The sequence below is a fragment of the Centroberyx gerrardi genome, chromosome 4 (assembly GCF_048128805.1).
Source record: "Centroberyx gerrardi isolate f3 chromosome 4, fCenGer3.hap1.cur.20231027, whole genome shotgun sequence".
Classification (NCBI taxonomy): domain Eukaryota; kingdom Metazoa; phylum Chordata; class Actinopteri; order Beryciformes; family Berycidae; genus Centroberyx; species Centroberyx gerrardi.
The window spans coordinates 31,140,436-31,156,392 of NC_136000.1; the positions used below are offsets into that span (position 1 = coordinate 31,140,436).

At 41.6% G+C, this 15,957-nt stretch overlaps 1 protein-coding gene across 1 annotated transcript in view; it reads right to left on the bottom strand.

The window, feature by feature from the left end:
• Nucleotides 1–1,142: 1,142 nt before the first annotated feature.
• pard6a (par-6 family cell polarity regulator alpha) overlaps nt 1,143–15,957 on the bottom strand; it is a 29,731-nt gene continuing 14,916 nt past the window's right edge. Inside the window, exons 3-6 of the mRNA XM_071915083.2 lie at nt 3,544–3,833; nt 2,601–2,726; nt 1,929–2,125; nt 1,143–1,467 (exon numbers count right to left, since the gene is read on the bottom strand). Of these exons, the coding sequence (XP_071771184.1) occupies nt 1,143–1,467; nt 1,929–2,125; nt 2,601–2,726; nt 3,544–3,833 (938 nt within the window). The remainder of the gene's footprint in view (nt 1,468–1,928; nt 2,126–2,600; nt 2,727–3,543; nt 3,834–15,957) is intronic.

A 15,957-nucleotide genomic window follows, 5' to 3' on the forward strand; every position in this document is an offset into this window, starting at 1 on the left:
TAGTGTCTGGCTGATTGAGCTGACAGTTTTGGCTGTAAGGCAATACTCCCAGTGCTTCAGCAGGGGAAATGGTCACACACACGCACACACACACATACGCAAGTTTATATGATCCAGACAAGAGTGCTCTTTCTGTACGTGTGACCCATGTCCCATGGTGCACTGCTCTCAAACTCTTCAAACATGACAGGAATTTCCTTATTTTTACCCCCGACAGTAATAAGCGTGTTTGTGTCCATGTCCGTATGTGAGTTTACACGTATATGTTATTTTATCATGCTTGTTTAGTTGCATTTACACGAAAAGAAGCCTAATTTCTTTGAGGAGGAGAGAGGAACTGATTTCTCTAGGTCCTAATGTCTTACATTTTTGGGGTCAAAACCTGAAGTATGGTCACCGTCTGCCCCTTTTGTTCCACTAGCAGGTTTTAAGTTGAGAAACTACCTTCACTCAGACTGGGTTCCCACATTACAAGAGTACTAGACATTTCCATTCTCCATTGTTGGAAACCCCGGAGTGTAAAAACATCAACACTTTCAATGAATTGCTGACAAACATGTTGAAAATATGTGTTGAAAATATGAAGCTGTTTTCCATCATATAGGTTTTGTTATATGCGCCACCCATGTGTTTTACACACCTTTCCGTGTGCTTCCCGTCCTTTTCTTTAGACTTCATGGTTAAGTGTTGCTGTAAAAACCTATTAGTGTTATAATTTCATAATAGCAACGTAATAAAGTGTGATTCGCAGTCATTGTGTTTCTATGTCTGCCATGCCAGGCTGTAAAACGACATAATATCCTAGTGTTACAACATAATTGAATACCAAAGCCATATGTGGCAGAAATATAACGTGGCAGAAATATAACGAGAGCTGTTGCTATGCCTGTCGATGGGGAAGTCTCTGAAAACACATGATGAACCCCCGCTGGCCTGGGATCAGATCCTACCGGAACCTTCTCTCCTGTGTCTCCTGACTGTAGTTCTGTCAGCATTCCTGATGTGTCGAGAAAGTTAAAATACTCGGTCCACCCTCATAAAAAAAAAAAAAAGGAGAACCTGTAGCAGTGAATCGAGAGGAAGAACGGTAAAAATAAAAAGGTGCTATGGCGCCATGTTACAGCCCACTGTCGTTGTCATGGTTACAGCGTTATGACGTTGCCATCCTCTCTCATGCTCTCCTGGCTGCTGCTGCTGGCTGTGTGGGAGGGGCTTCCGTTGTGATCCGGCGTGGCCATGGAGCTGTCGCTCAGGGACGCGCCGACGCTACTGGGCATTGAGACGCTCTGTGGGAGGGGCCTAACCGATGTCGCGCTGTGCGGCCTGCTGCCAGGCGAGTCTCTGTTGTGGTTACTGTTGTTGCCGTTGGTTACCCGGTGGGGAACGTAGGGCGGGAGGCTGTCGTTCTCGATAATGAGGTCGCCGTCGTCGTCTTCGTCCTCGCTGTCGCCCTCGGCAACGCTGTTGCTGTGGTAACGACAGACAACGGGGAAAAATATGAAAACAGTAGAATAAGTACATCTAAAACGGAGGGTTAGGCTGATATAACCCCATCAAACATTCAACACTTGGAATTTCGTGGAATTTTTTGCCATGGTCAGTTACAAAATTGCAAAATGGTCAAATTTGATGTTACTGAATGCTAGTACAAAATATCTGCAGTCCAAAAGATATTGCCATTGGTATTTGCCTTTGAAAACCTGTATCAGTCTAGCTTCCTTCAGGTACAGGCCATAACAAACACTATAGAGAGTGGAAAACAGAGTCAAACAATTGAGGGACCATATTGCAAGAACTCAAAGTTTCCTCTACTGATACAAATATTTGATCAAGGTTATCTATTGAAGATACTTTTTAGTCTGTTTGAGTGGCTACATTTAAAAAATCCAAAGCTAAATTCTCCTCTATTCATTCTGTCCATTTCTTACCTTGCAGTGATGGGGTTACTCTGAGAGGCGGGGCTTGGCGAATCGTGCGATGGGGCGGAGCCCGTGGATCCGGCCGAGCCCATGGAAGTGTTGCCAGCCGACACCTTACTGCCACGAAGCGTCACGTTATTCCTCTGGTTGGCCGGCTTCACCGTGACGATGAGGTTGTGACTGTTGGCCACCATCATGTCTGTCACCTGATGTGATGGACAGACCGTTGGAAAGAGGACGCTACTTCAAGCATTACATGTTTATTGCCCCCACGATGAAACCATTCATTTGAACCGTTCATTCCTTCCTCAATGACACCTCATACAGCTTGACAATTTACAGCCTCTATTCCGGTGGACAGCAAGACCTAGCATAACTTTAGCTTACCACCAACAATTAGCTAGCGAGCGAGCTAGCTAGCTACTACTAGCACACTGAGCAAAGCCAGGTTTCTCAAAAGAACCATCAATACAGCCTACTGATTACAGACAGCATATGCGGGAGAATCCAAAGACCATCAGCTGGCCAATGAAGGCTTGAAAAATGTACACTAATTAGCCATTAAAAATTACTCTTGGCAGCAATATTTTTTAGTTTGCTGGGACTTGGCAGGTGAGCCTACAAGTTAATTCTGGACACTGGCCAAACATTTACTTCCATGTCCTAGTTATTAGTATTCACCTGATCCAGAGATTTTCCTGCCACGTCGATGCCATTGACCTCCAGGATCTCATCATTAACTCCCAGCAGCCCTGTGCTCTCTGCCAGCCCGCCACGCACCAGCCGAGATATAAACACTCCTGGGACCTAGAGGAGGAAGAGAAAGAATGGAGAGAAGATAATTAAATGTCACATTTCTCTGACAAAGGTTTTAAGAGCTTAGGAACCAGATCTGAGATCAGGAAAGGTATGACAAATAGACATGTACGTACAAAATATACATTCGATTTTCATTATCGATTATCTACTCTCCAAGTTGAAGAAAAAGAAGCAGAAGAAGAAGAGGAAGATGGATGAACCAATACAAGTACCAAATACATTATTAAGCAGTCAGATAAGCACCAATCCATGTACTACTCAATTTACTGCTATTCATGCAGCCTCGGAGTGGCCCATTATAAAACGAATGCAGGAACGTGCAAAAATTATGTGTATTTATTCAAATGCACTACTGTATAATCATCAATCAAATAAACATTTAATGACTATGATAAATGACAATGAATTGAAAAATAGGCCACATAACAGGTTTGTGGATATAGCTTTTCATTTTGAACGGAAAAGATCTTTTTCATAATACCAAGTGTCAAAGTGAAAATAAGAAACGGTAGCAAATAAAAACACAATTCTTTGTTTTCAAAAACTCCCACTAACAACATATATTTATGACAGTACTTAGGTCTTTGTTTTATATTTATGACAGTACTTAGGTCTTTGTTTCCTAAAATGACAGTGACAAATGTGACGCTTTTATTCTGAAGGCAGAATAATTTCACCTCTGGTACTATTGTGGCTATCTGTGGCTGCTTGGTACAGCTGGCGCCACACTATAGATAGTGTTCTTCCCACTCCCCATACTACAGGTAATATCGCTTCACCTGTGATCTTCTCTACCATGTCTTACCTTCTCTACGCCCTGCGGTGTCACCCGGACGCTCACCCCGTCACGGATGTAGAAGCCCAGAGGTTTGTGGGTGCCGTGCTTGTGGAGTCGTACTCGTCGGTGCGTCTCGGGCAAGATGTCCACGTCGATGATGGACGAGATCTGTCGGAAGTCCTGCGGCAAGCCGATCAGAAGGCCCGGTTTGTTCTTCTGGTGGGTGGAGCCTGAGCTGGTGGTGCGGAGCCCGGTCAAGCCCAACCCCTTCTTACGCCTCTGGAGGGAGTTGGTGGCGAAAACTACAGGCTCATCCTCTGGGAAGAGGCAGAAAGATAAAGAGAGCAGTTGATTAGTAGTATTTTAATGCTCTGAAAGTAATTCTACATTCATCATTACAATGCAGTACATTGTAATGTAGTACATTCATTTAAAGGAATACACCAAGGTTGTGGGAGATTTGGCTGTTAGCCAACTTAGCTGTTAAGTGATGAGAACATAGACACCAAAATCATCCATGTTTAGATTGTTGGCTCTGACGCTCCATGCTAACACTTTAGCATACACTATGTTGAGTGAGGCAGCAACATCTCAAAAGTGAGAAAATTAGAACTTTTAGCAGACCTAAAGCTAAATAATAATAACAAACTTTATTTATATAGCACCTTTCTTAGAGTTTACAGGGTGCATTACAGAATAAAAAATAGAATACAATAGTAAATAATAGAATACAATGGTAAAAATTAAAAGAGAAGCAAAGGCAACAACGGATGAATTAAACTATAGGAAAAATAAAATGGTCATATAATAGTACAAGAATCACAAAAAGGCTAGTCTAAAAAAGTATGTTTTTAAAAGAGACTTAAAAGATGAGACTGACTGACTTAACGGGTAACTTGACCAACAATTATTCCCAAAAACACGGTGTAACAGAGAGAGAAAGAGAGGAATGGAGTATTCCGTTTTTATTGCACTCCTCCACACAAAGATGTGGGAGATGGGGCAAGGAAGGGGGGATGAAGTATAGAGAGATGGGAAGAGAGTGATAAAGAGAAAGAGAGACAGGCTTATTCGCAGGTCTTGGAGGAAATTCACAGGTTTATCCATATAATCAAATCAAGTGGAACAGTACGTCAGAATATTTTTCTTCATTTTTTGTTTGGAGGGAGATTAATACACTTCGGTCCAACAATATTATGCTACGTATCAAATTTCATATATGTATCCATTACTCTGACCGTCGGTGCGAGGGGGATTTTATTTTATAAATATTTTCCATTTTTCCACATCATTTTTCTAATCCCACACTTCACCTTTCATTCCTCTGCCTCTACCTCTCCTTCGCTGTCTCCTCTTTCTTTTTCTTTCCTTTTTGTTTTGGCATACATCTCCCTGTGCAGCTTCACCAAGAGTCAGCTGCCAGCATTACATCACCCACAAGATATTTGATGTTATTAAAAATTTCAAGTAAGACAGCAAACAATGGATATACTGGTACTGTATTTCAGTGGCTTTGCTTTAGTTGGTATACGAGTTAAAAGTACCATGAAAAAAACAAAAAAACAAAACTGTTGTAAGGGACTTGAAATAATAATAATATAACCTTGCAGAACACTATTGCTCCCTTTGATTTTATTGTTCGGTTGATTTCATATTTTTTGTTAGATTTAATTCCTTAAATTTGTTTTTTGCAGTGTTAGAAATGTGTTAAAATTAGTTTAAAAAGTGCTATAATGATAACAATTAAATCTATCTATCTATCTATCTATAATAATATAAACTCTATTTGTATAGCAAGAATTGTAGCCCAAAGTGCTTCACATAATAATAAACAAAATTAAGAAATGAAATAAATGTAAATAATAAATTAGTTAAATGTAAATACTTAACAAGCAGTAAAATCACTGATGCAAAATAAAAGCATAAAACAGGTTATTAAGACTAAAAAGAAGAAAAAAGAAAAGTATGAATTAAAAGCCAGATTAAAAAGATATGTCTTTAACCTTTGGGACCTCTAATAAAAAAGCAGTGGAGCACCTAAGTGTTCTGACAGGGACATAAAATGATAAACAGTCTTTAATGTATGAAGGTGCTAGGCCATTTAGTGCTTTATAGACAATTAAAAGGACTTTAAAATTGATTCTAAAAAACACAGGTATCCAGTGTAGTGGAGAAATGAATTATTCGTAATTTATCTATGGATTTCTTTGGTAGCCCCGTAAAAAGAGTAGTAGTCCAGTCAGCTAGTAGTCCAGCTTGTGTATAAGTGTGTATAAGCTTTTCTGCCTCTTTTTGAATTCAAAAAGATCTCACTTTAGCTAGATTTCTGAGAGCCTGTCTTAGTGAGCTTGTTAAAATTAGAGTTAAAACTTAGGTCAGAGTCTAAAATCATGTCCTTTACTTCAGTTTTTATCTGTTTTACCAGGCAGCCTCACTTTGAGGGCGGTATGTATTGTGGCATCCCAGGGGGAACTAAGGGACAGGAGACCAAGAGCAGACAGGGGGGTTCAGCACCGAGGCCAGCACCGCAGGCTTCCCCTGGGACAGGTAATATGAGGCCAATACTTCCCAGTCCGCACTCTCCAGTCTGTGGGGAGGTGGACCTGGACATACCTGTCTTTCATTGCCTGATTGCCGCAACTGCTTAAATAGAGGGCACCAGCCCGAGAGGTTGCCACATGGCCAGGTGGGAAATGTCGCTGGGTAAGAACATGTAAGCAGAGGAGGATAGCATAGGAGGGTACTATGAGCTGAGTAAAAGGGTGATACAGAGGGTATGAATGTATGTATAGGCCAGGCCTGGGCCCTACGCTGACAGAGGCTAAGCAGGATGTCCTGTTAAGCAACATTTCACAGCCAAGTCCTCAACTGCTTACCACTGGGCACTATATACACATGAGCTCACAATCTAAATACCTTTTCCCTTCAAATATGTCCCTCTAATTCCCTTTTTACAGTAATGGAAATTGATTGGTATAGTTCGTTCAGATTATTGTAATCCCATTATATGTAAGGCAATGAAAAGCATGATCACATAAAAGGTGTGTGTGTGGAAGAGAGGACATAGTACATGTATAATCACGTAAATGAGTCAATGTAGATGGCCAATTTAGCCTTCTGCCGAGATGGTAATTGCCAAATGGGATGTGTGATCGATCATGCAGTGTTGCATAATGTGACTGGACAATAACAAAATAATGTTCGTCACAACTTTTGGACAGAACGCAATTCTCGCCCTTCTGTTTTGCCCAAAACATGTGCAAAGACATAAAATACTCAATGCTGCATTTGATTATTGCACTAACTAATGTAACCAAGGCAGGGAAGGTGAATCAACTGCTCAGCAACAAAGAAGACTGCGGTATGTATCCAAGTTACCCATCCAACAATGCAAAGAGCAACACAAAGAGCATTTTTCACGTTCTTGCGTAGCAAAATACTCAAAATTTTGTAACATGATGCTAATGCATGTTGCAAGTACTGCTAAATGAATAACTCCAAACAAAGAAGTAGCCGTTCCTGGTGTAAAAACATCCCAACAACCGTCATAGTGGCCAACTTGTAGCTAGCTGCCAATGACGCTTGACTGATCCCAGTTGCTAAGTAGCTTGGTGTGACAGCCAGCTACCGGGTTGCACTGGTTCTTGTCATGGCTAATCAAAGGCGATACGATGGAGGAGGTTGTCAAATGTTGTTGCTGACATCTGAAAATATTGGAAGTACCTCTCTTCAGCTACGTTCCGCATGGGCAAAATTACACAATATTATTCCCCATCTTGCAGTCTTGTCCTTGTTCTTGTTTCATCTGCTTTTCAACTTTTGTCAGCATTTATAAAAACCTGACTCTGAGTGACTGGCTCCAGACTAGTGGCTTTGCTGCCCCCTTGTACAGAAGCTGGTCCACATGCTTGTACTATGTACTGTAAGCAGAAAGCCAGCATACTGGCATACTGCATTAGTGTATGCCCGCTTTTCATTAACCACGCCTAACCCTCCGTCCCACTGCAACTAATCCCCCCAGGCTGCTGGCTGTAAATAAGAATGGGGTCTTAGTCAACCTGGTTGAATAAGGGTTAATATAAGGATTGTCCAGGATTTCTAGAAATCTCTCACTTTGTGCGAGCTATGGAGGGTCAGGACCTAGGGTCGGGACTCTCAAATAGATTAGATTAGACAGATTTAATCTCAATCTATAATCTCATCGTTGTTATTCTGGACTAGATTATTCCAGCAGCAGTGTTTTTCTAGAGGTAAAGATTGTAAAGCCTGAATCTCAGTTCCTTTTTGTCCCATCCTTTCAGATGATGGCATTTTTGCTTTCTTGAAGTGTACACATTGGAGACAAATGTAAAAGTCGGAGTCAGAGCAGGTAGGGGGCTGATGTCTTTCTCAAAGATATGTTGAGGACAGACAAGGCTTATGTGAGTTTCTGGTTACCTGACCATCTGGCGAACCACTAGCCCACCCACTCTAAAAAGACAGAAAACTTCCAGTTCTTTCAGTTGGCTCGGTTTATGTGTCTGGGATTGTGATTTATGTAGTCACTGATAGAGGTCAATAGGAGTCATAGATTACTTAATGGCCTTTTAGTTGCCAATTTAAATAAACTTCAACATTAATTTCAACCCATCAGTAAGCCAGAAGAGTAACAAAAAAAAAAGATTTCTCTGCGCCAACCAACTATAGGAGTGAGGAGTGATGGATTGAGATGTGACAATCTAGTTGTTGTTGTAGTAACGACAGCAACTGACCAGCAGGAGGAGAACTTGTGCAGACAGTTGTGTTGGGAAAGAAACAGCTACTGGCCATGTGAAAACCTCATTACTGCAGTTTGCTGTTGTTCTTGTTTTTCTTCTTTAATGGAACATTTTTCATGGTCCTCTATGTACTGGGCAACCCAGAGAAACCCACTGTTCAATCGCAAAAATCTGTAGTTGTTCATCTAACTATCAGGTTTGGGGTCAATGGAGTGTGACTGAGAGATGATAGAAGAAGAAGAGTGGAAAACAAGTGACTGGGTGAGCAAGGAGAAGTGCTGTCAGGGAGAGAATTGAAAAGGCAGAGAGACAGAAAACAAAAACAGAGGTATAAATATATCATAAGATTCAGTGAGTTCCAGACAAAAAGACAGTCCCACCAGGATTTCGCTTTCGAGCTTTTTTGTGATTATTGCGGCCAAAAATGGTTGATTTTGTTGCGGCTTTTCTCAAAAATTGCAATACTATTTGTGAGGTTTTATGTGCTCTTTTTGTGGTAAAATTGCGGGAATTGGGAAAAATTGCAAGCAAAGGAAAAACTTTTTTTTTCTCTCTCTCTCTCTTACTCACTCACACACACACGCACACACACACACACACAGCCTCCCCCTATTCTCTCCCACTCTCCGTTAAAGCTATTAACTCTTCCAAGAGCTTGAATTTTGCACTCACCTCGATTCTTGCTGCTTTGTTTTGTTTTGCACGGTCTATGGCAGTAATTTGTTGGCAGGTGAGCTTTGTTCATCTTCCACATGAATGCGCGCTGCGATGACGTAAGTTACCACGACACGAAATGCGACAATTGGTCCATATCACAAGCGGTCTGTTGATTTGGCCATTTCATGCAGAAAAGTTGCGGCAATTTTGCAAAACTGCAAGCTCTTGCAAATATTGCGGAGATTTCTTGAATTTGCGTTAATTATTGCAATCGCAATAATTCCTGGAGGGACTGAAAAGAGACTCCGGAAGAGAGAGAAGAAGTTAAGTACAGATAGAAATGTTTGAAATGAAAGAGATAAACTGAGGAATAGAAGAGAAGGCAGGTCTGAAGGTGAAGTGGATGAGAGAGAAGTGGATGCTGGGAGAAAGGGTGAGACAGGCAGTTGTCGGACACATCCGACTAGCCAATCAGAGACTTGATGAGGACTATGACTCATGCTTTGTAAATGCTTTATATGAATTCACTGAATTAAACTACAATAATTAAACACGTTACAGCAGAGACTGAACACAATCCATTTCAGTTATGTGACTTTTTTTGGATAGACCTACAATCTGTAAGCCTCTAACACACACACACACACACACACACACACACACACACACAGTGGATTATGAATAATGGGGGACTGTACGTGTGATAGCCTTTAGGGTCCATAGGGAATATAGCTAAGCGGTGCAGCAGGGATGATGGGGTCAGATTAACAGGGTTAAGGGGGGGTTACACCAATCCAGATGTGCCTCAGATCTGATCCATTCATCCATTCATTTCTGGCTTTACATAGTAAAGCCATAACATCTGGCTCACACAGGGTTAAAAACAGCAGATTTTCGGTACCCTGTGCAAATGCAGCTATGGAGGCTCTGCAGAACGGATCACCACGCACACAGACACACACACACACACATGGCTTATAAAGGCCATACGCATCACCCACTGTTTACTGAGGTCCCACTGCAGAGTTAAAGTGCATGTGGATTGGAATAAACCTGGTAGAAGTTATTAACCACAGTCCTATCCATAGGAAACCACACAGCTCTTGCTCAGCTCCCCTTCCCTGCTGTACCATCAACTGACTCACTCTGTCAGTCTGCCTCTCTGTCAGTTCAATTCACTTACTTTACTGTCATGACTGCTCACCAGAAACAATATAGCCAAGGCAGTAAACCAAATACACATCAAAAACCAACAAATAACAGTTATACATTCAAACCATATTGGCATGATAAATTATTTGGCTTGCAGACTAAAAACAAGGGCTGCACGATATTGGAAAAAACTGACATTGCAATATTTTTTTTTTCTGCGATATATATTGCGATATGAAAAAAATCCAGGAGTTTTCACCAAATGACTTGAATAGCTCTATCAAGCCTTGCCCCTTTAAGAAGGTGGCCTTGTGGGTAACCTGCGCGGGTGACGTAGTAGGAAGTGAGTGTGTTTTTAGCCGCAGCCAGAGTGAGTTGCAGGATGCTAAGTGAGTAAAGTTACCATAGTTAGCGGGAAAAGAGCTTAGAATGTCACCGAGAGGCCGTGCATTATGTTTGCTGCTGTACTGAAATAAAGTGCCAGTTCTCCACTGCAGAGTTGGTCCGGACTCTTAGTAAAAAGCTTGTTACCAGCTATGAGCCAGGCTAAGCTAAAATAGGCTAGCACAACACCAGAGGCTTCCCAACTACGGTTCGGAGCCGCGAAAGCTGGAAAGGTAACATACGCTACTCTTATAACAAACCCTTAAATCGGAGTAAATTATGTTAAACTTAAATTAAATTATAACTAATTATAACTTAAATTAGTCATGGAAAATGAGAACCGTGCGAGTTTTCCTTTTGCATCAAGCAGCAAAAAAGTTGTAGCATGACTTGTTTGAGTTAATTTGCCTTACTTGACATCGCACGTCCTGCGATGTGACTATTGCGCATGCGCACATCGCGATGACGATGCTGAAACGATATATCATGCAGCCCTACTAAAAACCCAGATTAGTTTTGACCAATATGGGTTTTTGTGGGCCGATATAATTTTTTGGATTGAAGCTGCCGATAGCCGATACTTTGAGATGATACTCAAGAGTCCACTGTTTCCCTTTTTTCTACTACTACTACTACTACTACTACTACCACTACTACTGCTGCTGCTGCAAAAGCTACTACTACTCAGGTTAGTCTATTATGGGTTTCTGAAGACTAATAATATTTGTGGATTGAAACTGCTGGTTACTGATACTTTGTGTGAATATTCAAAATTTAAATATACACGTTTACAAAATTGGCAAAGATTACAAATTTACACTAAAACTCACCATTGAAACCGAGAATAATGGAATTCTTTTAGGGTTAGTAGCTCCAGGCAGGGTGACACACCACACCTATTCAGTGGTAGGGAAACTCTGGGATACATTGCTGCCTTTACAGAAAAACTGTTTTCTGTAGCTGTGGTCAGGGAGGAACCACACGGCCCCATTTATTGGTCTAATTGTTGTACATAATCATCAATACCTATAATAACGTAACATGTTGTTGCTCTCTCTGTCTGCTCGGCCATTGTGTCTGTTACCCACCCAGCAACCCCCCCATATGAAGATTTTTAGTCCGCACCCCTACAGAGAGACTCTTATTAAACACAGCTGGAATGTACCAACTGCTGAGGCAAATGAGGGAGGAGGTTGGTCACACAGGAGAAAGGAGGGAAAAGAAGATTGGAAGGAGGAGAGATGAGAGAAGAGAGGAAAGGCAGAGAGGTTCACTTGATTCAAAATAGGAATTGAAAAATGATACCAGCGGCATGGCAACGGTTTCTCCAAAAATTGGTCAATCATTTCAAAAGTATACATTTTTCCACTGTGAATACTTTCTGCAACATTTCATGAAACAATCACATTTTCTCTTTTTCTCTCGCTTTTGTACAAAAAGTACCACTGCAGTAGAAGGCAAGATTTAGGCCTAGTCAGAGATGTGTAGTAAAATACAGAAATATTATTATTTTTTCCAGTAACACACATAGTGTAACAAATTACAATTTTCCAAATTCAGTGATAGGATTACAGCTTTTGATAAAAAAGGACTTTTGTTATCAATCCCTCTAAATATCAATTATACAAAATCTATGATTATCCCCATCCACTGATTCGTTTTCCTAAATAATTGTGATCTCCCTCTTTCAGCTGAAGAGAAATGGTAGAAAAGTTGACCTTGAAACATCAATTTTGGGGTGTTAAGGAAGGCTGAAAAGAAATTAGAGAATGGAAAAACAACCTATTTTTTGACTGGCAGATACAAATTATCATTATACTATTATTTTTATCGTCGTTATTGCTATAATTTCTATAAGCAATTTTCAAAACGCAGTTACAAAGCATAAAAAGACATCCCAGACGCCATTCATCCTATTTTCCCAAATGAAATTCTGGTGTCGGGTATGGCCACTTTGCCTCAGGCAGAAAGTGACAAATCAAAACTTCAGAGTGAAATCCAAAGTGTCTCCTAAACAGCAGTGAGCAGCGCTCCGTCCAGAGAAAGCTGGACTCACCAACATCAGATCTTTCTCCTCTCTCGTCTCTTTGGTATCTTTGGTATAAAGCATCACAGAGAGGCCGGGTTGGTAAACGTGAGCGTGCTGTCTGACGTTAACTATAGTCTTCAAAATGTAAACAGTTACAGTATGTCTTGCTGCCACTTAGGGCTGCCAATGAGCCTCGCCTGGTGCAGCTTTAAAAGTGATCAGTAAAATCTTCAAATCAATTTTGAAACTCACAGGTAACCGATGTAAAGATGCTAAAATTGGTTGATGTGATCTTGTCTTCAGCTCAAATTGGAATAGTCCTTGATTGAACTGCACAACACCAGAGGCTTCCCAACTACGGTTCGGAGCCGCGAAAGCTGGAAAGGTAACATACGCTAACCCTAACCCTAACCCTAACCCTAACCTACCCTAACCCCCCCCCCCCCCCCCCCCCCCCCAAAAAAAAGCTTCAAACTGGGTTTATATTGAGTTAGAAAAGGGAGGAAGAATAGACACCAACCAAACTGGAGGCAGCTTCTCTCTGCTGGAGACAAATACCTGACCTGCTGCATTCCTCTTACAGCATTCCTCCTCCTTCTGACTCACACACTTTGTTTCTCTGGCTAGTGTGTGTGTGTGTGTGTGTGTTAGATCACATCTGCTCTGAGTAGCGGTATCGACCCACTGAGACTAGCATTAATGGTGAGAGAAAAGACACTAATGGAAACGCACACACACACACACACTCACTCACAAAAACATCACAAACACACACACACACACTGCCTCCCGTTAGAGTGTGTGTTTCCTGACCGGGCAGACAGAACAGAGACAGAACAACAGTAGAAAGAGGCAGACTGAAGCCTGAAGGCACAGACAGTGCTAAGCCCCTTATAAACACACACACACACACACGCACACACACACACACACACACACACACACACACACGCACGCACGCACACACAGATAGACACAGAGGATGAGATTATAGAGATTATGGAGACTTTCTCCTTCCCCAAAAACATAAAAGGCCAACGACAGTGCCCAAAATCTGAATTAACATAGTTTAATTATTTACGGTATGGCCTCATATGCTATTCCTACAGTATCAAGTTAGGTTATGATATCTACATGTTATGTTTCTATATTCCTGGTCTAATCTTGTAACAGTTTATGGCAGCATCCAGGGTGGTTCATCCAAAGAAGTAAGCAAAATGCATACAGAATAGGAATTTGGATTTCTCTATTTGAATGGAGCATAACCATGGTTGGTTTGAACGTTTATGATTTTGTGGAATAGGAATATACAGCTGGGAGTTTGGACTTCATTACACGGTCTACAGACTGTCAATAGAGGCTGGACCATGTTTGTTTTTGTGCGAACAGTATATGTTTTTAGGGTAGAGCGGGATTAGTTTATATTTAATAAAGTGTGTATACCTAATATACATTCCATACTGTTGTGTATTTGCAGACTGTGGCAGCAATAAAGCCTGATAATGTCTATTTATAATGACAATAAAGATGGTTTGCATTTCATAAGGTGAGAGAAACACTGCCAGCGAATATGAAAGTAAACATTATGAGGTGGTCATAACGGCGTGCTGGTGCAGTGCGGGGCTCGCTTTATTGATATGGAGGCCGTTTGTCACTGCTATATACTGAGAATAATACATAACTGTCCAGCTGGATAAATTACTGCCTGGGTGACAAACTGACTCTGAAGCTGATCTGCTGATTGGCTGGCTGAGTGGATGACTGGCTAGTCGACTGAACGACTGCTGTAGGTGGTCAGTGTGCTGACTGACTACCAAGGTGACTGACTGGCTGGCTGGCTACTGCAGCTTACCGACCGATTTATTGACTGACTGAAAGAATGGATGACTGGCTAATGGATAATCATTCGCAAAATACAGTTTGGACACTAACGAACGCTGACGTCTGGCTGTGTGTGTATGTGTGTGTCCCATATATATATCTGTCCCAAATGTATTTACTGTCTCTGATGTTGCAGCTGTCACTAACAAGCTTGTGTGCATGCATGTGTGTGTGTGTGTGTAACAGTGACCTCACTCTGCTATGCCCACCATCTGGGGCCCGAGGCACTGCCATATGGTTGAATACAGTGTAAGACTACGGTGGATTTAGTGTACAGTGGGGAGTGACGTGGGGGGTGGGGGGGGGGGTGACATGCAGAGGTCAAAGGTCACGTCTTGAGGGTGTGGTACTCGCCTTCACCACCTACTTGCACCTGCAACTGCAATAATTTAAGCAGAACAAACTGCAGTCTGGACTGATGCTCACATTCAGCTATTTCTTCATGTCTTCTTAACTGACACCAGAGAAGAAGAGCACAGACAAGCCCATCATGCTTAGCTAAAGTTATGGTACTGGCACGGGACGGGAATCATATTTGTTTTGACTCCTCCCAAAATCTCTAACCTGGTGGGATGACAGGTTACCAAAACTCTGACCAATAAACAAGCTACTTGTGAGTCATGTGACTTTTGTTTACAAGCCCTGGTTCACTTGTAATTGGGCAGTGTGACCAAAGAATACAAACTGTAGGTGTGATCAAACCCTTACCCTAAACCTAAGGTTACATTTATCCATGTAACTGTAAACTGCATTACAGTCATTCTCACAAAGAGAGTTTTTTTTTATTTGGTGACAGGAAAGATAGAAGAGAGAAAACAGTAGGACATGGAAAGGGTATAAAAGCTGTTTAATTCAGAGAAACAAAGTCCTCATTTCCCAGAATGGCTAGCGACTACTCTAGATTTCTGAACCAACATCACTAAGACAATCTCATATTTATTTGTACTTGGCAATGAAACCGATTCTGATTCTGAAAGTTTAAAACTCAACTCAGCATCATTGGCGCTCAGCTTCCTCTCCTCTCTCTCTCTGACTGCTACTTCATTCTCTGTGAACCGCTGATAAAGCTGCCAAACGACAGCAGTCTGTCTTAGCAGCTACTGTAGGAGAAGCAATATGGTAATTTGACCCTTCAGTCACTCCCCCGTGAGATTTAGACATTGCTGGCTACTGTACTGTTTATTCTCACTCTCTGTCTCTCTACCTCTCTCTCTCTCTCTCTCGATCTGTCTCTAGTCAAGTCAGGTTTATTTATATAGCCCTTCATCACAGCTAGGGATGCAGCGATTAACCAATGTCACGATTAACTGCACTTTAAAATGCCAGTTTTCTAACTGTAAGCACTCTGTCTAAACAGTTCTGTGCTCCTGAACGCAGCCTCATGTCTCATAAGAGTGAATCACGTTGTCTGTATGGGGGCTACAGCCAACAGAGAGGACACAGCATCCCAGTCTTATATCCACCAAAAAGCGCCTAAAATCAGCAGTGTGGGAGTATTTTGGATACCTCAAAAATGACCATGAGGTTGATATCCAATTTGAAAACATGCCGATAAAAAGTGGCAGCCAAAGGCTCAAACAC